Source organism: Staurois parvus, unplaced genomic scaffold (genome assembly GCF_062004578.1).
Source record: "Staurois parvus isolate SC_StPar_1 unplaced genomic scaffold, SC_StPar_1.0 ptg000168l, whole genome shotgun sequence".
Lineage (NCBI taxonomy): Eukaryota > Metazoa > Chordata > Amphibia > Anura > Ranidae > Staurois > Staurois parvus.
In genome coordinates, this window is record NW_028317964.1 from 2655418 (window position 1) to 2681147 (window position 25730).

At 41.0% G+C, this 25730-nt stretch overlaps 1 protein-coding gene across 1 annotated transcript in view; it reads left to right on the forward strand.

The window, feature by feature from the left end:
* The window catches only part of IL16 (interleukin 16), a 180611-nt gene that overhangs the window by 94193 nt on the left and 60688 nt on the right, over positions 1-25730 (forward strand). Inside the window, exons 5-11 of the mRNA XM_089676405.1 lie at positions 5861-6003; positions 7936-8046; positions 8830-8944; positions 11373-11446; positions 16126-16333; positions 17513-17630; positions 19702-19834. Of these exons, the coding sequence (XP_089532531.1) occupies positions 5861-6003; positions 7936-8046; positions 8830-8944; positions 11373-11446; positions 16126-16333; positions 17513-17630; positions 19702-19834 (902 nt within the window). The remainder of the gene's footprint in view (positions 1-5860; positions 6004-7935; positions 8047-8829; positions 8945-11372; positions 11447-16125; positions 16334-17512; positions 17631-19701; positions 19835-25730) is intronic.

The window sequence follows — 25730 nt, forward strand, 5'->3', positions numbered from 1 at the left end:
GAGGAAATCCCTGCAAAGTGAGGGAATTCCTGGTGTTCACTGGAAACCAGTGTCCTCATTGGAAGATTTCCCATCTACCCCTGTTCTGGGGATAACGCAAACATTTGGGATTCTATTTTACTTTCACTCTCAGTGATAAAAGTATAGAGGACACATGGAAAGAGTGAATCTCCCTAATGGGGACACAGACAGCAATAAAACCTGACGGGTTCTAATAACTCTCCAGTCCAGCTGTCTGTAGGGGGGGATTATTTCCAATGACCCCAAATGTAAGAAGCATTCCTCCCACTGACCATCACACTGATGTACTTTAACCATTTGACGCGGACCGTACGCAAATATGAGGCCTCTCGGCAGCTGGGCCTTAACGCTGAGCGGCCACATATTTGCATACCATTTGAAAATACATATGTGCTGAGAGTGTGCGCCTTGCACGCTCCCAGCACGTATGTCGGTGTCTCACGGAAAGGTCCTGACCTCCCCTTGCGATCAGGACATTTTCCGATCATGTGACTGCCATGACAGCGAATCACATGACCCTAAAACTCCACCCCGCTTCCCAGAGTCTGAAACCCCTTAAAGGGCCGGGAGGCGCCGGCGTGAAGAGGATAAGCTGTGAACAAGTTGACCTTTCAAAATATTAATGGTTTAGCTTCTAGAGTCATTATAGATGTGACTGAAAAAATAAACATGTCAATTTTTTTCCATTATTTGCAAAATGATTCTGTGATGCGATGAGTTTTTATACTGCTAAACATGCTAACATCCCTTGTTCTGCCAGTCTCCATTAGACTCCATTCACATTTGAGCGTAGCGTTTTTTTAGCACAATTTTTGCATGTTTTCATACAGCGTTTTTGAGGTTTTTTTTATTAGCCAATAGAGAAACATGTCATCTGTTGCATCATTTGTTGCTAGGTTTTTCTGCTTCAGCTTTTTCATCAGCTTTTATTTCTTTTTTTTATTATTATTTTATTATTATTATTAAATTACTAATTATTTTATTAATGTATTATTTATCTATTATTTTTGTTATTGTGATGATGATAATAATAGTAATAATAATAATAATAATAATAATAAATGAATAAATACATAAATTATAAATACAAAAGTAAATAAAAGTATTAATAAATAAATAATAATTAACCCATAACCTTAACCCCCTAACCCTTAAAAATATATAAACGTATTATTATTATTAATATTATTAATAATAATAATAATAATAATAATAATAATTAATAAAATTTAAAAATACACAAATAAATAAAAATAAATATAAATAAATACTTGTAATAATAAATTAATAATAATTAACCCATAACCATAACCTCTTAAAACCTACAAAAGTTAAAAAACAAGAACAACCAACCAAACAAGCAAACAAATAACCAAACAACAACAACAACAACAACAACGAAACACACAACCAAACAACAACAAACAACCCAACAACAACAACAACCAAACAAATCAACAACAACCAACCAAACTAACAAGAACCAAACAAATAAACAAACAAACCAACAACAACAACCAAGCAAACCAACAACAACCCTAACCAGGGGCGGACTGACAACTCATGGGGCCCCTGGGCAATAGGGGATGATGGGGCCCCTGTGTCCTTGCCCAAACTCAAAAAAGCTTATGAAAAAGGTACCAGGGGCATCTCATAGGGCCACCAACTGACCCCGGGCCCTCGGGCAGTGCCCGAGTTTCCAAATGGTCAGTCCGCCCCTGACCCTAATCCTTTTTTGTAAGGTTAGGGGTTAATTATTATTTATTTTACATTTATATATTAATATATAATTACTATTTTTTTTTTTAAAAAACGTTCATTTGAGCAGAAAATCACGCAAAATGCGTGTAAAAACACGCAAAAAATGTGCCAATTGTGCGTTTCTATTGTTTTCTGTGAGAATAAAAACGCACCAAAAACATACAAATCTGCCCATATGAGTACAAAAGTAGCTCCAAAAATTTTTTGACCTTCAGATGTTCTGCTTCAGGAGGCTTGGAGTGGAGATGTGAAGCATCTCCATAGAGTATTATTGATTTTGTCCCCCTGAGCGATTTGGAGCTTCGAGCTTTGCGCTACAAAACGCTCAGGTGTGAATGGGGAATTACAATTGGATGACATCATATGGTATGGACAGTTACATTTGTCTGTTCCTCTTTTTGGCTTTGCACAGCTATTGCAATCATGATATTATACTTAAAACACAGCGCCATCTAGTGTGTACATAAGACTATAACACTCTCACATACTGAACAGATATCATGGGTGCTTTGCCCTAATAACCTTGGCTTACTATTTTGAGAAAAATGTGTTTCCTAATTGTCTGCAAAAAAAGTTAATTTCAAAACGGTTAATCCTGTGCAAAACATATATTAAATAACTGTATAGACATAATATTGTCCAAACTATTTGTTAAAATGGAAAACGAATTTTAAAAAGTACTCGTCAGAAGTCATGAACTTAAAAATTGCTGATAAGCTCTTAGGTCACATAATTGATATTTTAAAGAGTGAACAGGAAAAGTGAATAAAACCAATGTTTAACATTACAACAGGTTATTTACTGATACCTCCTAACTTTCTGAAATGATAAATTGTAGCACACAGTATGTAGGCAAAGGTCATGTCTTTATCACAGCCCAAGATTCACAGACCACTAAGAGCTAATATATTGAAAATATATTTAATATATAATATACACTCGCTGGCCATTTTATTAGGTACACCTTTTTCGATTGCTTGGTAACACAAATTGCTAATCAGCCAATCACATGGCAGCAAATCAGTGCATTTAGGCATGTAGATGTGGTGAAGACGATTTGTTGAAGTTAAAACCAAGCACCAGAATGGGGAAGAAAGGGGATTTAAATGACTTTGAATGTGGCATTTTTGTTGGCGTCAGATGGGCTGCTCTTAGTATTGTAAAAACTGCTGATCCACTGGGATTTTCATGCACAATCATGTCTAGGGTTTACAGAGAATGGTTCGAAAAAGAGAAAATATCCAGTGAGTGACAGTTGTGTGGACGAAAATGCCTTGTTGATGTCAGAGGTCAGAGGAGAATGGGCAGACTGGTTGGAGGTGATAGAAAGGCAACAGTAACTCAAATAACCACTCGTTACAACCAAGGTATGCAGAATACTATCTCTGGATACACAACACATTGGACCTTGAAGCAGATGAGCTACAGCAGCAGAAGACCACACCGGGTGCCACTCTTGTCAGCTAAGAGCAGGAAACAGAGGCTACAATTTGCACAGGCTCACCAAAATTGGACAATAGAAGATTAGAAAAATGTTACCTGGTCTGATGAGTGTCGATTTCCCTAGAGATGGTTGTACATAAAAATCCCAGTAGATCAGCAGTTTTTGAAATACTCAGACCAGCCTGTTTAATACCAACAACCATGCCATGTTCAAAGTCACTTAAATCCCTTTTGTTCCCCAATCTGATGCTCGGATTGAACTTCAGCAAGTTGTCTTCACCAGGTCTAAATACTTAAATGCACTGAGTTGCTGCCATGTGATTGGCTGATTAGCAATTTGTGTTACCAAGCAATTAAACAGGTTTACCTAATAAAGTGGCCGGTGAGTGCATAGATTAAATATATTAAAACTACACAAGTGCTTTTTTATCTCTATTTTTCATTTAAATTGTTTTTTCAAAGTAACAAATACAGTACTTTAGAGGTTGGATAATATGTTTAGTGCAGCATAACATATTTAGCAGTAAAATAGTACATTTTGGAGGAGACTTACTAAATCTGGTGCAGCTGTGCATGGCAGCCAATCAGCTTCCAACTTCAGCTTTTTTAATTAAGCTTTGTCAATAAAACCTGGAAGCTGATTGGTTTCTGTGCAGAGCTGCACCAGATTTTGCATCATGCAGCTTTATTAAATAACCCCCTTTGTGAAAGATGTGCACATCAGACCAAAAAGAGGGATAATTAAGGTTGCACAAGGGACAGAGGGAATTGGTCTCCCTCTAAACGAAGGACAATTTGGAGCCAGGGGCAGACTGACCATTTGGAAACTCGGGCACTGCCCGAGGGCCCGGGGTCAGTAGGGAGCCCCATGAGATGCCCCTGGTACCTTTTTCATAGGCTTTTTGAGTTTGGGCAAGGACACAGGGGCCCCATGATCCCCTATTGCCGGGGGCCCCATGAGTTGTCAGTCCGCCCCTGTTGGGAGCTGTGTATTTACTTTTACGTCCAACAATTAACATAAACTGTTAGGCTCGGTTTGCACTGCCATGACTTGGGATCCGACTTGTGAGACCCCAAGTCGCATGACATGTGAAATCCCATGCTAGCCAATGAGAGTTCTTTTAATTAACACTACTGAAGGCGCTCCGACTTTAGAAAAGGTTCCTATACTACTTCAAGGCGACTTCTATCCGACTTGTGCCCATACACTTTACTGGAGATCGCCTCCAAGTCGGATCCTCATCTATAATGATGTGAATTGGATCCGACATTACAGGAAGATTACCCAGACATTCTCTGAAAGTCGCTTCGGAGTTGCTTTAAAGTAGTACTCAAGTCACCTGGCAAAGTCACACTGTAAGGCGCATGACTTTCAGGTCGTATTAGTGTGAACCGAGACTTACACCAGGCAGCTTTGTAAATATAGAAATTAAATTACAGGAACAAGGGCCAATGACATCAAAGCAGTTCAGCATCCTAACTTTTATTTAATGTTTTTTTAACCACTTCCGCTCCGCCCTATAGCAGAAATACTGCTACAGGGCGGCACGGGTGTGCAAAATCAGGTATATATACATGATTTTGCAGTTCTGGGTAGGGGGCATGCACACGCGCCCTACCCACGCCACCATTCGCAGCCTCAGCTGTCAATCACTGGGTCCCGGCCAATGATTTCCCAGCGATTGCCGTGTATATGGGAAGAGACCTGTGTATAAACAACACAGATCTCTCCCCTGTCAGCTCATGCACACTGCTTTGTATGGCCTTGCATAGCAGTGACACCAAGTCAGTTCCCCCAGTGTCAGAATGCCTGCCACAGTCCCGCTATAAAGTCGCTGATCACCACCATTACTAGCAGAAAAAAAAATCCAGTAGAATACATTTTGGCTAAAATGTATGACGCAATTTGATCTTTTTACTTTTTTTACTGGACATGTTTAATAGTAAAAGGTCAAAAATATTGTTTTTTTTTTCAAAATAGTTTTTTTGTTTATAGTGCAAAAAAAATAAAATAAAAAAATGCAGAGGCGATCAAATACCACGGAAAGAAAGCTCTATCTTTGATTGTAAGCTCCAAGGAGCAGTTCCCTCCTATCCCTCTTGTATTGAACTGTATTGTTGCAGTATTGTCTCCCTTTATTTTGTAAAGCGCTGAGCAAATTGTTGGCGCTATATAAATACTGTATAATAATAATATAGTAATTTGTGGGGAAAAAAGGACATACATTTCCTTTGGGTACAGCGTTGCATTATCATGCAATTGTCAGTTAAGGTAACGCAGCGCCGTATCACACAGAAATGGCCTGGTCAGGAAGAGGGATAAATCCTCTGGGGGGCAAGTGGTTAAACAATGGCAAATAATTGTAGGGCAATGAATGTCCTAAATTTGTTAAAAGTTATTGGCTTCCTAAATTAAAAGTTTATATTTATTATATTTAACTGACAAATATGTTGCCATATTAAAGCCAGTTACATCATTTAAAATTGATGTAGTGTAAGTAACTGTAAATCACTGATTTTGTGATTTCATTTTTAAGCACTATTTGATATGTGTAACATTTCCTTATATCAGCTCAAATAATGCCATGTTATATCTAAGTCAATGTCTAGAATTCATACATTTATTTTAATGTAGGTGTAAACCCATACTGGATTGGTGAAATCGATGCACCTGCAAGTAAGAAGCCTTTACTGTACAGAGACCGACAACCCCCCAACTTGTGTAGCAACAGAAAGTCTTTGTCTCAGCAATTAGACTGTCCTACTGGCATTGTACAGGTGAGAAGCAATGCTACTGTACTCCAATTATACCAGAAAAGAGAAGTTGATTGCACAAAAACATAAGGGTGTTAGAGATACATAAAACCTGGGGTGGCCTGTGTCCTTTGGGCATTGCCCAGATGTGCTTGTTAGCAGTTTATATATACACTGGATAACAATAACAGAAGATGACATATAAACAGAACAATCTAACCAGCTTTGGGTACTCTTTTGTAATATGTCCAGTAAACTTTCCACTAAATTAAAAAAAATGCAACCAGTTTAACATTAGAAAAAAAGTATTCTGGATGCAATACACACTGTATTTAAAGTGTTACTAAACCCACAACAGTGAAAATCAGTCTGTGTATGCAGTAAAGCATGCTTCTTATACTCACTGTGGAACCTAAGGGGTTAATCCTCTGCATTGTGTAAAAATGCCCTTTGATCCTTTCTTCTCTGTTCCTCCCCTTTTTCAAGTGACCACCTTTTATCTCCAGACTGAACCGTAGGCATGCACATGCTCAGTTTGGTGTGTGAGAGAGTACATTTGATCAGCACAGGGCCAATCAGCACTGTCCAGGCAGAGATCAGGGGCTCTGCATCCTTCTAGAGCAGAAAAAAAACTCCTCCTCCTTTGACTAGTGGTGGGCTGGACAGAGATAGAAGTCACAAGACGGCATGCACATGCTCAGTTTGGTGTGTATTGCTAGAGAGGATTTTTTTTACTTGAGAGAGTGCATTTGATCAGCACAGGGCCAATCAGCACTGTCCAGAAAGAGGTCAGAGGTTCACCATCCTTCTAGAGAAGAAAGAAAACTCCTCCTCCTTTTGCTAGTGGTGGGCTGGACACAGATAGAAGTCACAAGACGGCATACACATGCTTAGTTTGGTGTGTATTGCTACAGAGGATTTTTTTTTGAGAGAGTGCATGTGATCAGCACAGGGCCAATCAGCACTGTCCAGACAGAGGTTCTGCATCCTCCTAGAGCAGAAAGAAAACTCCTCCTCCTTTAGCTAGTGGTGGGATGGACACAGATAGAGGTCACAAGACTGCTCTAACTGCTGTGAGAAAAGGTATTTAGCAGTTTATATTTACTAAAATAATTGCACTCCCATGTTCTGTGTACAGTGGGAGACCAGATATAGTGAATGCAGGGTCCTGGGTTTAGTAACACTTTAATACATTTTATACATTTTCTATATACTTTGAGAAACATTCTAACAGAAAAAAACATATTCAGTCTTCTGGACACAAGTAATATATAATATACAGCATTATTACATTTTATTTCGTATATTCTCACTCAGTGGTGTATTTAGGTTTTGTGCTGCCCTAAGTAACACAAAAATCATCTGCCCCACGGACACTGACCAACACCCCCCCCCCCCCCTTCCTGTGGAGAGAGCAAGACATTGATCAACAACACCCCTGCCCCCCATATATAGAAAGAAAGAAAGAAAGAAAGAAAGAAAGAAAGACACTCATCTTCACAACTCCATGCATCCCTGGGAATGAGAATCAGGCTCAGGGGCGGACTGACAACTCATGGGGCCCCTGGGCAATAGGGGATCCTTGCCCAAACTCAAAAAAGCCTATGAAAAAGGTACCAGGGGTATCTCATGGTGCCCCCTACTGACCCCGGGCCCTTGGGCAGTGCCCAAGTTTCCAAATGGTCAGTCCGCCCCTGGTCAGGCTCTACATACACAATCAAGCAGCCTGCAGCCTCTCTTAGATCCCACCTGGTTCCCATGGCACGCATGTCCCTTCTTCCATCTCTTCTTCTGGGGAGAGGTGCTGCCCCCCTGAAAAATGCCGCCCTAGGCAAGTGCCTTGTTTGGCTTGTGGTAAATACACCCCTGCTCTCACCCTAATCTCAATAGCCTTACAGAGATAAGTATAAAGGATGGATACAGTAATGTGGTCTCATTATTCTTGCATGTTTCCAGGGTGTTTCCCGTTCTTCAAGGTCATTGAGTTCTGCACACCTAGCAAACATGAGAGGCTCTTCACAAGTGTCTGTTATTTCCAATATTATTTTAATGAAAGGCCAAGGCAAGGTAAGATTTTTTTTTTTAATTCGGATTTTGTTGCCTTCCTCTGGAGCAACTTTGGGTGACTGGGCATTCTTTGTAAAGTGAAGCTTCACCTCATTTACTAAACTCTAGAGTAGCTGCGCTTACAGAGTGCAAAGTTTATGTGCCTTTAGTAAATAAACCCCAAAGGACAGTATGCATAGGTAGGGCAAAGGTAGAAATTAACTAAAAAAATACAGGAGAGACATATAACAGAACAGATTTCAGTATGAATAGTAAAGGAATTAGTTAGGGAGGTACTCTAAATAGTTACACAGTTACATAGTTAATCTGGCTGAAAAAAGACAAAAGTCCATCCAGTTCAACCATAAAAAAGAAAAAAAAATTACAAAGGTGAGAAGAAGTTTGGAGTATGTCTCTATAGTCGAGTCTGTTCAGGTAGATTGTCCATCACAATTGGGTTGATTTACTAAAGGCAAATAGTGCACTTTGCAAGTGCAGCTGCTCCTCTGCAAGTTCTGGTGCTCCAGAGTTCAGTAAATGAGGGGAAGTTCTGCTGACTTCCATCATCCAATCATATGACAGCAAAAATTCTGTTATTTTAATTTTCCTTCCATGTGATTGGGTATTCTTTGTAAAGTGAAGATTTACCTCATATATTAAGCTTTGGAGCAACTGCACTTGCAAAGTTCACAGTCTATTTGCCTTTAGTAAATCAATGCCAATGTCATAGTCAAAAATACTTGTGTCATTGAGACATACAAAAAGGAACACATTTTAAAAATTCATTGTCTTCCTGTTTCTCAGGGACTTGGATTCAGTATTGTTGGTGGGAAGGACAGCATTTATGGACCAGTTGGCATTTATGTGAAGACCATATTTCCAGATGGAGCAGCTGCAGCTGATGGAAGACTGCAAGAAGGTAACCTTGTCCACAGATTATCTCATCTTATTTTTGGATTGCAGTGAACAACCTGTATTTAGAGGTCTGCATCTAATGATTTGGGTGCTTTGATTAAAGTGGCTGTAAACCTCAGACATGAAATATGAACAAATCATATCTCCTATAGTGTTTACTTGTCTCAATCCAGAGCACTAAGGGCTCATGTACACGGGACGTTTGGAAAACTCTTCTGAACGATGTAAACGGACTGCTAGAAAACGTAGGTTAAAAAACATCAGTTTAGCCACGTTTGCATACCGTGTTTATGCGCGTTTGTGTGTAGAAGCGTTTTTAAAAGATAACCTCAGGATACCTTCCAAAATGCCCAGAATGCACTGAAAAATAGTAAATAATTAACTATTTCAGACATTTTGAGAGACACAGAGAGAGCAGAAGCAGAGAGAGCAGTATGTGTTGAGATGACCTGTCTTTTCTGGTTGTATTCACTATGGATCCCATCATGAGCATAATGCGGCACGTTCTACCATTTTTTCCTTCACACAAAACCTGGAACTGACTGCGCTGGTGTACCGGGTCCATTTGAAAACATGGAAAACGCTTTGCATGCAGTTATGATGATGAAAAAAGGTTCTGGACAGCATCTGGATATGGAACAGTTAAAAAAACACTTCTAATCGCAAACGATTATAAACGCGGTTAACTGCATTTACAAGCATTTACACACGTTTACAAGAGTTTGGTGTTTGAAACGCCGGTAAAATCTACTCCTGAACGAACGTTGGTGTGTTAAAAAAAACAACTGTAAACTCAACTGCCTGTAAACGACTATAAACGATGATGTGTACATGGACACATAGGAAAACAGCTGAACGGCTCCTGAATGTCAGTTTAGCAGCTGCAGTATACATGAACCCTAAGTGTTCAGAGCACTATTACTGTCTGCTGCTTCACTCCTCTGCTATCAACCTGAATCACTTCTGACAAGTTTTCCTGACACCAAGAGCAAAAAGGTGACAGAGGAGGACACAGCCAGTGATTGACAGCAGCAGCTCTGTTCCTGTGTGCTGTATGATGGAGGTTGTGTCCCTTCCCCCCAATCAGGGCTCAGAGCTCCTCTCACTGAGTTTTTGCAGAGTGTAACTTCAGCTCCCCACCCCTTGCTTTTCAGAGCTGTGAGATTCTGTGTAAATGCTGCACTTTGAATGGATGTAGGGGAAAGGCAGCTGCAGACAAACAGATACAACATATGTAGGAAGATTTGTTTCATTGCTATGCATCAGCTGAGGCCAGGCACTTCACTGGGTACATGTAAGAGTTTACAACCACTTTAATAAAAGAAATAATTATGTGTTAGAAGAGTTCAAATTTTAAAACACTGGGGTTGATATACTTAAAGCAAATAGTCTGTTTACTTTACAAGGGAAGTTCCACTTTGCAAGGGAATTTTCCCCAGAGCTTAGTGAATGAGGTTAAGCTCTGCTGAATTTTATCATGTGCAAGCAAAACATGCCATTTTTTGTTTTCCATGCATGTGATTGGATATTTTTTGCAAAGAGAAATTGCACCACATTCACTAATCTCTGGGGAAAATTCCCTTGCCCCGTGCAAATTCCCTTGCAAAGTGAACAGCCTATTTGCTTTAGTAAATCAACACCTTTATTTCTACTTAACCGACAGTTCATCTTGGGACCTTCCATAAGATGTACAAAATTCTTCTCTGGTAACCCAGAAATGTCAGCTCTGGTTTATTCAATCGTTGGATCAGTAATATGTGTGTGTGGTGGCTGCTTCATTAAAACTTGAGAAATACAAAATAAAACAAAAATGAGGTTGCTGTACATAGCAATAATCAGATTTTTTTTTCTATTTCTAAAAAATAACAAAGATTAATGGCCAGCAAAACTATCAGCTGCTGCACCTGCATGGCTCTAATGAGGAAAGTGGTAGAGTCTGTATCTTTTAAGATGTGATTTCTCTTTGGGAGTATCTTACCAAAAATGACATTTTATGCAGAGAATGCCAAAAATCTGATTTGTATCTTAGTGCAGACGTCTAGGAAAATCAGCAAGCCAATCACTAAAGCACGGAATTACATTTTTGGGGAGCACTCTGTACTCCATCCATGTACAGAATGCCTCCAGGTAGCCATATTGCATTTTACAGAAAATTACAGCACTGCGGATTGAAAAGGAAAGATAATTTTTAATAACATTCAATTACAATATGACATGAGTCGCAATCGTACTGTATACGCTATATTCGTTTTTTTTATTTGCTAAACTTTTTCCCACGACAGTGGAGTTACCCTGTAATGAATCAGACCCATAGCATACCAGGTCAAGCAGTGCCTTACACAAAAATAAGAATTTAATTGTGATATTGTTATTAAAGGAACCAAGGCATGACAGATCTTGCAAGTCACACAATTCCCTTTTTTTTGTTGCAGGGGATGAAATTCTAGAGCTGAATGGAGAATCCATGTATGGTTTAACACATAATGATGCGTTGCAAAAATTTAAGGTGAGAACTGGTGCATGCTATTGTTACTTGTGTTTTGATGTGAGCCCTAATCAAGCTTCGGGAGGTCTTTTCCTTTGACAAATGCTTAGTTACTGAAAAAAGATATGACAAGTCAAACAGAAAAAGCCAAGCAATGCAGACCGGAGTATGCAGGACCCACCACTAAATTAATTCAAGAAGCCAACCTAGTATTTTCAAGGTTTTACAAGATAGATATATGTACAGAACCTAAAACATTACTGTTATCTCTATACCATGACCCCAATGTGTTGATCCCACACCATAATAACAACATTAATTCAAGATACCTAATGCAGCATAATGGCACCAAGATGAGGACAAGTTGAAGCACCATGCTAAAATTCTGCACAGTTAAAGCAGAACTACACGGCATTTGAGCACAACAAACCAAAGACGTTATTTAACTACTTAACCTCTGGATGGTTTTACCCCCTCCGTGACCAGAGCATTTTTTTTTTTGCTATGCAGCACTGTGCTACTTTAACTGGCAATTGCTCAGTCATGCAACGCTGTACCCAGATAAGCTTTATATAATTTTTTTCACACAAATTTTTTTGGTATTTTATCACCACTGAGGTTTTAATTTATTTTTATTATATAAACAAAAAAAGACAGAAAATTTTGGAAAAAAAATTATATTTTCTAATTTCTGATATAAAATATATCCAATAAAATCTAATTTCTCCATAAATTTATGCCAAAATATATCCTGCTACATGTCTTTGGTAAAAAAAAATCCCAATACAAGTGTACCTTGGTTTACGTTTTAATGCGTTCTCTGAGACGTTTTGTATTGCGAAAAATTTGTAAACCGAAACGTGGTTTCCCATATGAATGCATTGAAAACCAATTAATCCATTCCGGAGGTAAAAAAAAAAGTGAAAAGAAAGTCGCTGTAGCTATAGGTCAGTGCTGGTTTTTAAATGTAATTACTGCTTTTTTATTTTCTTCACTATAGCTCACAGAATCAGCTGTCACTTTACCCCTAGCTAAAAGAAACCCATTTACCTTTTAGCTTATTTGAGTTAAAAGAAACAATGTTTCCTTTTAGTTTCTTAAAAGAAACAAAGTATCCTTTAGCTCCAGGGAAAGTGACAGCTAATTCTGTGAGCTATAGTGAAGGGAAAAAAAAGCAGGCAATTGCATTTAAAAATCGGCACTGAAATACACTTTGTATTGCGAAAAAAATTTAAAAAACATTTGTAAACCAAGGCATTATTTTCAATGGATTTTCATCCATAAACCGAAAATTACATTAACCGAGGCGTTCATAAACCAAGTTACATCTGTAACTGTATATTAATTGGTTTGTGTGAAAGTTATAGCATCTAAAAACTATGTTATATGTACTGGAATTTACACAGCTATAGACGCTATAATAATAATTGTGGTGACCAGTGACTATTAGTGTGACTGTGATACTGTGGTGGGAAATCTGGTGCTAACAAACACTGGCTAGGAGAGACACTAACACTGATGTCGTTAGTGTCACTAATACAGTGATCAGATAAAATACTGTACACTGTACTAATGACATGGATGGGAAGGGGTTAATATCAAAGGGCAATCAAGGGGTTAACTGTGTGCCTAACAAGTGTGTTTTACTCACAGATCTAGCTGTTTTATCTCCCTTCTTTTCAGGGAGAAGAAACAGACAGATCTCTGTTCTGTGTACAGTTCTGTTCTGTCTGTTTGTAAACACAGAACTCTGTGTTGTGATTGGCCACAGCTGATCAGCAGGTAAATCATTGGCTTAAACCTGCTGACAAGCTTGTGCTGTGTCCAGTTACAGCACAGATCAGCATGGGAGTGCCCAAAAACCCAGGAACAGGCGGCGATGTATGGGTACCTCACTCAGCCTGTAGTTGCTGCCCGCCCGCAGTAGGTGTAGACTCTGGTGGCCATCTTTAGTGAGGACACAGATTACAGAAAGCCCTGTCGCACTGTAGGGGCAGGATCCCAGTCTGCTAGGGACAGTATTGAGCAGTAGGGAAAGGCTCCGAAGGAGTAGGGAAAGTACAGGGACTTCACCTCTCACCTAGAACTCCTTCACCTCTCAGCTAAGCCACACTTCCTCCTAGTGGCAGACACTGCCGGCAGCTCGGAATCTACACACCACTGTCTCCTCATTGAACTGTTGTAAGTGTCCCAGTCCCACTGGGCCTGTTTGTATTGTTTCACTATTTCTTCAATACACCGTTTTTGGCAAATCGGGACTTTGTGTGCTTACTGTCTGCCACACCACGTTGAACCCACCCAACAAGTTGATCATTGTACACGCCCTGTGAGTGGTAAATGGTTTGTCTCAACCCTCTAACTGCCATTTTTTCTGGACAGCTTGGTCTGTTAATGGAGGTTGAAAAATATCAAAATTATTGGCCAAATCATCAGGTGAAAATAAAGGATAAAAAATTCCTAAAATAAGAAATCTAATGCAGCCACCTCATTTAACCACTTAAAGTGGTTGTAAAGGCTCAAGGTTTTTACCTTCATGCATTCTATGCATGAAGGTAAAAAACCTTCTGTGTGCAGCAGCGCCCCCAGTCCCTCAATACTTACCTAAGCCCCATTGTAATCCAGTGAGGTGCACAAGAAAGAAAATCCTCATTGGCTGAGACAGCAGCCAGTAAGCCAATGGGGAGAGAGAGGGGACGGAGCAGCGGCTCAGGAGCAAGCTATGGGGAGCACCCGACAGGAAGGAGGAGCCAGGACTGCCAGCGGGAACCTGAGATAAGGAGGATCCGGGCTGCTCTGTGCAAAACCACTACACAGAGCAGGTAAGTATGACATGTTTGTTAATATTGACATATTATGTTATTAAAAAAAAACCTGAACCTTCAGTATCACTTTAAGTTCTGGAAGATTTTACCCCCTTCATGACCAGGTCATTTTTTGCTATTTAGCACGGCGCTAATTTAACTGGTAATTGTACGGTTATACAAGGCTGTATCCAAACCAAATTTATATCTTTTTTTTTCACACAAATAGAGCTTTATTTTGGTGGTATTTGATCACAACTGAGTTTTTTTTTTTTTTTATATATAAATGGAAAAAGACCAAACATTTTGAAAAAAAGCCAATATTTTTTACTTTGTGCTACAAATATATCCAGTAAAAAATGTAAAAAATCTAATTTCTTTATGCATATGGCCATAATCTATACTTCTACATGTCTTTGATTAAAAACGGTCGCTGTCTTAAAATGGTATTGCAATAGTTCGGGGGCAATCTGACACTAACTGATGCTGAGTGATCAGTGATACTATACACTGTCACTGTACTAATGACACTGGTTGAGAAGGGTTAACATCTAGGGGTCAAATGTGTTCCTAACTATGTGTAAAGTGTGTAAAGTGTTCTGCTTTTTACTAATGATCTCTCAGTTTCTCATCCGTGCCAAGCAGGGATGAGAAACACAGAGATTGTTCCCTCTGTACAGAGCTCTGTGTTGCTTGTTATCGCTATGCCTACAGTGGCTGCCCGTCCGCAGTACATTGCAGGCCGGCGGTCTACAAGTAATTAAAGATTGGTAAGCTGCAATTTTATTAATTTTTCTTTTTAGGTATAGATATATTTTATTAATGAAAAACATACGATTAAAAAGCCAAGTCAGACATTTATGGATAGGCCCAGCTGGCAGGAGGCTTCATCAACAAAAGTTTAAATTCATATAGAATATACAATAGGATCAGAGGTCTCAGTAATGAAGAAAATGGAAAATGAGACAAAACGTTAATTTAATGTATTTCAAGGAATTTGGGTGTAGTAATTTTATTAGGGCAATGACTAAAATTACAGACTAGACATGATTTGTGTATCAATGTAAAGTTCATAAAGCACGTGCAGATAAAACTGCTACATGGCTGTCCTCTGATCCAGGAATACGCACAGAATTTGCTGGAGGTCCCTGGAAAGAACTAATATGTGTCATAGACTAGTATTGCCCATGCCATGTAGAGATATTACATGTTATCTAAAAAAAAGTATTTATGAGAAAAGGTGTACTCTTCATAAAATATATCATACATATCACTTTGTATAGTATTAATTGGTTGTAGTTTGGCATCTCTTCCTCCATCTCTCTCTTGCCCTCTCTCACCTCGCTCTCTCTCTCTCGTTCTCTCTTTCGTTCTCTCTCTCTCGTTCTCATTCTCATTCTCTCGTTTTCTCTCTCGTTCTCATTCTCTCTCCCTCTCTCTTCCCCTCCTCTTTCTCTCTCTCGTTTTCATTCTTTCTTTCGTTCTCACTCTCTCTCTCTCTTGTTCTCATTCTCTCTCCCGTTCTCATTCTCTCTCTCTTGTTCCCATTCTCTCTCTCCTTCTCATTCTCTCTCTCTCTCGTTCTCATTCTCTCTCTCTCTCGTTCTCATTCTCTCTCTCTTGTACTCATTTTCTCTCTCTCTTGTACTCATTCTCTCTCTCTTTCGTTCTCATTCTCTCTCTCTCTCATTCTCATTTGCTCATTCTCTCTCTCTCTCGTTCTCTCTCTCCCTCTCTCTCTCCCCCCTCCCTCTCTTGTTCTCGTTCTCTCTCTCTCTCCCCCCCTCTCTCTCTCTCTCTCTCTCTTTGTTTGTAGCTTCTTCACTTCTATTTAACTTGGTGACTTTTTGTCATTTCTGCAGCACTTTTCTGTAATATTCTATTTGTGCTTTTCCTCAGCAAGTGAAGAAAGGAGTTCTGACCCTAACAGTCCGGACTGGACTCAGCCCTCCAGATTTCAAAGGTTGCAATTCTCAGATGGTTCGATCTAAGAGCTCCAGCACCTGTGCCATGAGAGATCATAGTCCTCTTCATCCTGAGAATCCTTCCACTTTATTCAGCTCCAACCCAAATGACAGAGTCCTTATTGAGGTGTCATTACAAAAAGGTATGGACAAGATCATCTATGTAATGGCCAATCACAAGAAACAGAACACTACATAATTGTTCAGGGAAACATATAATGTAGTAAAACAATCCAATATAATTAAATGAATCTTTATTCAATAAGAGGATTATCCTGTTATTTATTCTCCACAGCAGGTACAGTAATACCAATATATACCAATACGTCCAGTAATACCAATACATACCAATACTTACAGTAATACCAATATATACCAATATGTACAGTAATACCAATATATACCAATACTTACAGTAATACCAATACTTACAGTAATACCAATATATACCAATACGTACAGTAATACGAATATATACCAATACTTACAGTAATACCAATATATACCAATACGTACAGTAATACGAATATATACCAATATGTACAGTAATACCAATATATACCAATACATCCAGTAATACCAATATATACCAATACGTCCAGTAATACCAATATATACCAATACGTCCAGTAATACCAATATATACCAATACTTACAGTAATACCAATATATACCAATACGTACAGTAATACCAATATATACCAATACTTACAGTAATACCAATATATACCAATACGTACAGTAATACCAATATATTGGAATACTCAGGTTGTCCCCTCCATTAAGGAGTGGATAGATGAAATAAACCAATTAAAGAAAATGGAGGAACTATACATGATTGTTACCATAAACATCTGTCGCTGTGGTTCCCTTGGGTCGAGTTTGTGGGCTTTGACATCCTGAGACAGGGGCGGACTGACAACTCATGGGGCCCCCAGGCAATAGGGGATCATGGGGCCCCTGTGTCCTTGCCCAAACTCAAAAAAGCCTATGAAAAAGGTACCAGGGGCATCTCATGGGGCCCCCTACTGACCCCGGGGCCCTCGGGCAGTGCCCGAGTTTCCAAATGGTCAGTCCGCCCCTGTATGGGACCATTTATGGAATAGTTTCCACGCTTGCACCTCGAGCATTATTTATAAAATGGTGTTTATGGGAGAAGTTGTATGGTGTGTTTGTGTTTTTGTATGTGTGGATATGTGTATTTACCAAGCTAGGTGAACATTGACTTTGCAGTGTGAACTGGTCTACTCATTTAGTAAATTAACACCAATGCATGCCAATGTCAAATTTCAGCCTAATTATTGGATATTATTTTTCTCTAGAGTCCGGCGTTGGTCTGGGAATTGGATTGTGCAGTGTTCCAAACTGTGGAGGCATTTCTGGAATATTCATCCATACTCTTTCCCCAGGCTCTGTGGCCCACATGGACGGCCGGCTCAGGTAGTAATTCTAATAACTTCAAATGAAAATATTTTTAACCCTTATTTGTAAATAGTGAGGAAGGTATATTATATTTACGTGATTTCAGTGGTCTTTTACATTTCTTAAGTTGCATCCTGGTTTCTGGCCTAGGCCAAAATGATGTCATGCATCCCAGGAGCCTTCATGGCATTTTTTTCTTTCATCTGGAGGAAATGAGGAGGGGTTTTCTCAGCCAAGCACTCTCTCTGGCCTTCATGCCTGAGCTAAGGGCAGATTGATTCTAAGAAGTAAATGCTACATGAGTCGCCTGCCCTTGTTCAAGAAGGTTGCAGCTAGAAATGCTAGGGTGGTGTTATCAAAGTGATTTCTGTATAAAATAAAGCATGGAGATATGGATGGATGGGTGAGTTTGCTTTCAATATTAAAAAGAAATAAAAATAGTGTTTGCAGTTTGTGGTGCTCCTATACAATTAAGTTCTGCTTTAATAATTATCCCCAGAAGCATAATTGGATATATTAGGCCCTGTTCAAATATCGCTTAGTGGGAACACGGGTTTCCACTAGCGATTTGAAAAGCGTGATTCACGTGCATTTCTGCATGTTGCGCATAGGGCAGTCCATTCACACTGCATTCAGGATGAATGTCACCCAAATGCACATCGTGATTCCTATTTGCCCAAATGTGAATGGGGCCTTAAGGTGTATATGAATTAGAATTTTGCTGACTGAATGTTTCAAGAAATTGCACAACCACATTGAATAATCACCATAATGTGTCTAATTTTTTTTTATTTCCTATGATCATCAGCTCCATCTAGTGGCCATAACGTGGTACTTCCTTCATTGAGATATTTCAGGAAACTACTACATTATGGCCACTAGATGGAGCTGACAATAATAGGAAATATACATATTAGACAAATTATAGTGATTATTTATGGCGGTTGTGCAGATACGCAAGACATTAGCACAGCAATTTGTTTATACACAGACCCCTAAAGCCTAGTTTACACCAATGTTACTCTCTAAAGAGTGATCTGCATTCAGATCGCTCTTAAGAGAGTATTTGACCACAACCACATGCATTGTTGAAGGGTGGCTGTAGTATGTTCCTTTTTCACTTGAATTGGTCATTTTCAGAATGTGTTAGTGCCTGCCAAACAGTGTCGGGACAAGGTCACCTAGAGCCCAGGGCGAACATATCAAATTGCGCCCCCCCCCCAAGATGTATGAGCATGTGTGTCATTCCCCCTCCTCCCAGTACATATCCACCTCCCAAATAAAATCACCCTTCCCAGCACAAATATTTGCCCCTCCATCCCCCAGCTCAAATCCACTTCCCCCCCCCCAAAAAAAAGAAAATCCCCCCTCCTAGTACAAATTATCTACCCCTCAAATTTCTTTTTCATGCAATAACCCCCCCTCAACTTCTGAATCCCTCTCTCCTAGCACAATTTCCACTCCCCCAATTCCCGATCCTAGCACATGCTGCTCAATCATCCCTACTAGCACTAATCCCCCCAAAATCAAATTTCCCTTTCTAGCACCAATCCTTTCCCCCCTCTACCATATTACCTTTTCTAGCACCAATCCCCCCTCTTAGCACAATTCCTCTTCCCCCCATCGCAATTCCCCCAAATTACCACTCTTAGCCCCTCTTGCCCACCCCTTGTCCCAGCCCTGCAAACATGACAGAGGGTATTATTCCTTATGCCTTTGCGAAGCAGAGCATTGTGTCTGAAGGGGGAGAAATATAAAGGGGGTGAAAACATGGCTTAAAGCCATGGTTTTACTGCCCCCTAACCATTAGTGTAAACAAGCCCTACATGTGTGTAATGAAGTGTAATAATCCATAGCAGAGTCCAGTGTAGTCAGACTAATAAAAGGTGACTTCTCATTAGCCATTGCCTATTTCTCCCTGCTTCTCTTTGCCGTATGTGATGTGAAAGCTCATTATGTAAGATTTCAGAAGCATGGAACATGAGCTGACCTGCCTGTTAGGTTAATGTGAAAAGAGACAATCTGAGCAAAAAACAGTGCGCAAGACAATTTTATGTATATCAGATAAAAGTATTATTTTGCTTTACAGAAAAGGCGACGAGCTTGTGGAAATAAATGAACACACTGTCACTAACAAGCCACTGAATGAGGTCTATGCACTTCTAAGCCATTGCAACCCTGGAGCAGTCATTATCCTGATTAGTAGGCACCCTGACCCACAGGTAATTGGAACCATATGGCATGCCTTCTATTATACCAGAGTTATGGCTAAGGATATTGTTGTTTCCAGTGTTTAAAACCAATGAACTATTCTTTCATTTAATTTTTGTTAAAGTGTTACTAAACCCAGGTCCTGCATTCACTATATCTGGTCTCCCACAGTACACACAACATGGAAATACAATTATTTTAGTAAATATAAACTGCTAAATACCTTTTCTTATCAGCAGTTAGAGCAGTCTTGTGACTTCTATTAGTGTCCAGCCCACCACTAGCTAAAGCTTGTAGGAGGAATTTTCTTTCTGCTCTAGGAGGATGGAAATCCACTGACATCTGTCTGATCACATGCACTCTCCCAAGAAAAAATAAACCTTTCTAGCAATACACACCAAACTGAGCATGTGCATTTCTAGGTTCAGTCTGGAGATAAGTGGTGGTCATTTGAAAAAGGGGAGGAACAGAGAAGAAAGGATCAAACAACTTTTTTACACAATGCAGAGGATTAACCCCTTAGGTTCCACAGTGAGTATGACAAGCATGCTTTACTGCATATACAGACTGATTTTACTGTTGTGGGTTTAGTAACACTTTAAGCTCATGTAATAATGTAGTGTGCAAAGTATAAAACTGCCTAATTCACTAGCTTAGTGTTATAGTACTAAACTATAGTCAGGGACGTATTTACCACAAGGCAAACACGGCACTTGCCTAGGGCAGCATTTTTCAGGGGGGCAGCACCTTCCCCCAGAAGAAGAGATGAAAGAAGGGACACATGTGCCATGGAAACTAGGTGGGATCCGAGAGAGGCTGTGAGCTGCTTGATGGTGTATGTAGAGCCTGACTCTTGTTCCTTTGTTCCTGGGGATGTCGAGAGCTGTGAAGATGAATGTCTTTTTCTCTATCACCGGGGGGGGGGGGGGGAAGTGGAAGGCTCTCCTGGGTAGGGGTAGGGGTCAGGGGCGAACTGACCATTCGAGCACTTGGGCAGTACCCGAGGGCCCAGGGTCAGAAGGGGCCCCTGGTACCTTTTTTATAGGCTTTTTTGAGTGTGGGCAAGGACACAGGGGCCCCATGATCCCCTATTGCCCAGGGGGCCCCATGAGTTGTCAGTCCACCCCTGGTAGGGGTGTTGTTGGTCAATGTCAGCAATGTCAGGCTCCTCTCTGCGGGAGGGGGAAGGGGGGGGTGTTGGTTGGTGTCCGTGGGGGCAGAAAATTTTTGTGTTGCCTAGGGCAGCACAAAACCTAAATACACCACTGACTATAGCCAGACTACCATTATACTGTGCATACAGCCTGCACAGATTATTATTATTGAGGGCTGGTTCACGCTGGGAATCGCACAGAAACTTGTGGCGCGTTTCATAGGCGGTTCAGTGCTGTGCAATTTTGAGCCCATTCATTTTTTTTTTCTTTCTGCACTGGAAACTGACTGGCACTGACTGCACTAGTGTGAACTAGGGCCATTGGAATACATGGAAAACACTGTGCATGCATTTTTGATGCAGAAAAAAAGCGCACTGAACTGCATCTAGTGTGGACTAGCCCTAAAGCAGTATTGAACCCCCCAAAAATGTATGTTTTGCAGCTTACCAAGCTTTTTTCAGGCTTTCTTTGCATTATTTTCACCTGGTCTGAAGGGAACAGCAGAGATATTGTCAGTCTGGAGAAAGGTTAGTGTTAGATGCACAAGCAGATTTCAATGAACTTGACTAACAGCTGTGATTGGACACAGCTGATCACATGGTAAATGGCGGCTGTGACTTGGCCCCCGAAGGACACAGTGATGACAGAGAGCGCCGGGCAGGCGCCCCAGGGGGCGCGGTTCTGGGAGGATGTCAATAGATGCCTTCCAGAACAGGACGACCACGCTGTAGGCAATAGCATGGTCGGCAAGTGGTTAACACACCAAGCTGTCTAGCAAAAGTAGCAGTTAGAGGTTGGAGACAGACTATTTACTACTGGCAGGGGTGCTTACAACGATCAGTTTTTATTCATTTATGGAAAACCTTTATCCCAAAAACATAAAATTAAAAAAAACTGTTGCTGTAAATGCCTAAAACATGTTGGCTGGAGTCTTGCTTTAACCCCTTGGCGCCCGTGCCTCCCGACCCTTTAAGGGTTTCAGAAGCCGGGAGGCGGGGGGGGGTTTTAGGATCATGTGACCGTTGTGATTCGCCGTCACGGTGGTCACATGATCGGGAAAGGTCCCGATTGAAAGAGGAGATCGGGACCTTTCTGTGAGTACCATACATGTGTGCTGGGAGCACACACAGCGCACGCTCTCAGCACATATGTTTTTCTTAATTGCACTCAAATGTGCGGCCGCTCGGCGTCTAGGCCCAGACGCCGGCGTGAAGAGGTTAATATATTATTCAAGTTTATTAAATTTCTGCTGGTGCATCTAACACTACCCTCTCCCCAGATTGACAATGCTGTCATCCAAGAGTGTCTCCAATGCTCCTCCAGGGGTGGACTGACAACTCATGGGGCCTCCGGGCAATAGGGGATCATGGGGCCCCTGTGTCCTTGCCCAAACTCATAAAAGCCTATGAAAAAAGGTACCAGGGGCATCTCATGGGGCCCCCTACTGACCCTGGGCCCTCGGGCAGTGTCCGAATTTCCAAATGGTCAGTCCGCCCATGTGCTCCTCTATCCAGAGTGGAAACACTCTAAGGCTGGGTTCACACTGTGTGGGATGGTTGCGGGTACAGGAATCGCTGCTCATAAGAGACATGTGGGGGGGGGGCTACCCATCATTCTTAATGGCACCCCCATGCATCTCAGCTCACAGCTCGTTTACGTGTGTGGGAACTGCAGAAAAATCTAATGGTCAAAAGCAATATGTGATTTCCCTGTGGTTGCATTATTAAAATGGTGCAAGTAACTTTTTTTTTGTGGGGAACGCGCTCCGCAAACCTGCACATGTATGAAGTTAGTGTAACCCATTGAAATGTTGTTACTTGCAATACATTAAAACAGACATTAGATGGCAGTGTATGATACTGTATTTAGGATTGTTCACATTGGTAGAACAGCCCTCTGAACAGCAGGATCTGGCTGATAAGCAGAGTGCCTGGGACTACATATCCCAGAAAAGGTAGCATGTGGGCGGTGGCATATAGATATCAAAGGAGATTGGCCGGGAGTGTGCAGAGGGGGATTGAACAAGAAGGAAGTGTGCTGCCAGCTGAAGTGCTGAATTAGGCCGCAGAGCCAGGATAGGAGAGTGGAAAGATCTTACTGACCACCTGGCCTGCTACGTTGCCAAGCAGGCCACTCTGACAGCGGATCGCCAAGTCTGAACCAGACGGCCTGTGCACTGTTCCTATCCATTGTGAAAGATGGAATGCGGCAATCCACCAAACCACATTGATCGGGTGGGAGAGACCCAAGAACTCACTGACAAAATGAACAATGTTGGTTTGTCACCTCAGTTATCTACTTGTACATAGTTGTGAACATTTCATACAGTTGCCCCAGCTGCGGCCTAGTTTACCAGTGCCATTGCCGGAATCAGGGCTTTTTTTCAGCAGGAACGCAGAGAAACGCAATTCCAGCACCTCCAGCAATGGATGAATGTAATGACAAGGGGTTCTGGGATGTTCTGGAAGGTCTATTCATGCTGGCTGCTGGGGGATCTCTTGTTACTGGTGGGGATTTATGTTTGTGTGGCTATTGTTGCTGGGGAGGTCTATTCTTGCTGGTGGGGGATCTATTCTTGCTGGGGGGTCACTTATTGCTGGAATGGGTCTACAATTGAGGGAGGGTCTATTGCTGTTGCCTGCTCGACAGTCTATTGATGCTGGCTACTGGGAGATCTGTTGCTGCTGCTGGGTTCTATTGTTGATAGGATGGTATTTTGTTGCAGGGGTCCATAGTTGCTGGGGGAATCTATTGTTGCTGGGATGGGGGTCTATTGCTGATGGCTGTGTGGGGTCTGCTTTACTGATTTTATTGTTATCATTAACAAATTCCATGCAAATTACTTAGCACCACAAAATGATACTTGGCTCTGTACTCTCTAAAAAGGACGATACGCGGAGGTGGGTGGGGGAGCATAGTGACTCAGAAGGGGGCAGTTCCTGCGCCTATTTTCTGACAAAAAAAAAGCCCTGGCTGAAATACATAAGCAGTACAGATATCATTCAAGCTGGCCACAGGACATATAGTAGCAGTTAAGATTACAGGACTCAACAAGAGGGATTTATCTTTGTCCATTGTTTTTTGATGAATAGTCGGTACTCTTTCCAGTATAACCACCAACGTGAATACTGCACCACCGTGATGACAAATTGGAGGCTTACCAGATCCTTTGACCCCTTCACTATAGGGGGTAAACAAATGCCTTTTTTAAAAAAATAGTTCCATCCAGACTCATGTATCCCAAGCCAGACCACATGTATCATCCAAGGCTCCTCAGACCATCCCGATCTCGTAGGGTTGGCATATACTCATATAAAAAGATGCCTTTCACAGTGCAGATAGTTAAAAAAAATATATTGAACATAGAGAAACACTTACATGCATCATGAACTTTACAGTGATCATAAAATCCTCAAACAGCAAGGAACATTAAAACGGCAATTCTTACGCAATAACGTCACAAGGGAGGCTCCACCCGATGCGTTTCGTCATACCAGACATCTTCCGGGTGACCTTTTTTATTTTTATATGAGTTTATGCCAGCCCTACGAGATCGGGACGGTCTGAGGAGCCTTTGATCATCACAAAACAAGGGGATTGCTCTATATACCCCATACACATATGTTAACTCTATTTGCACTTTAATTTCTGGCATTGGTTCACTTTTGAGCACTTGTTCATCACTGTTTTTCATGTCCACAATTTGTGTATTATTTTGTTTTTGTTTTCAATTTAGCACAACACTAGAAGTTTATTTGTACTTGTGATTTAGAGAGGATATCCTCTTGGTGTGTTTGCTGTTTTGTACACAGTCTGGTTTGGGCATTTGCGTGTTTTTTGATTTATTATCTTTGTCCATTGACATTCATGCCACTTGTTGCTTCTTACCAGGGCTTTTTTTCTCAGAGGAAAGGTGGTGGAACTCCCCCACCCAAACCTGGCCACGCCCCCATCAAACCCTAGGACCACCCCTTTAGAGAACAGGAATGCAAGTAAAATTTGGGAGGGGCTTCCGATGACATCATTTCCCGTACATACCATATAAGGGAAATGATGTCATCGGACCCCCGGCTGCCTCTTGCATGATCTGCATGAAACACATGCATAGATATAAAATGACTAATGTACTGACACCAGAAACACATGCATAGATATAAAATGACTAATGTACTGACACCAGAAACACATGCATAGATATAAAATGAATACCGTACTGACACCAGAAACACACGCATAGATATAAAATCAGTACCGTACTGACACCAGAAACACATGCATAGATATAAAATGACTAATGTACTGACACCAGAAACACATGCATAGATATAAAATCAGTACCGTACTGACACCAGAAACACACGCATAGATATAAAATCAGTACCGTACTGACACCAGAAACACATGCATAGATATAAAATCAGTACCGTACTGACACCAGAAACACACGCATAGATATAAAATCAGTACCGTACTGACACCAGGAACACATGCATAGATATAAAATCATGGCAGGCCGTTTGTAAACGTCCAGCATAGATATAAAATCAGTCTAGCATGCATGTGTACCCTGTCTGGTAGATGTGCCTGCTCCTACAGGCTCCCCTAGGGTTGCCACCTTTTCCTCCAAAAAATACCGTCCATCACTGAATTTATCTTTCCTGTTCCTCATGCACAGGAGGGGCGCTCTCGATCGGCGCCGCTGAGCGCTGAGCAATTGCGTTCTGAAATAGTTTAGGTGGGCTCAGGTGGGTGA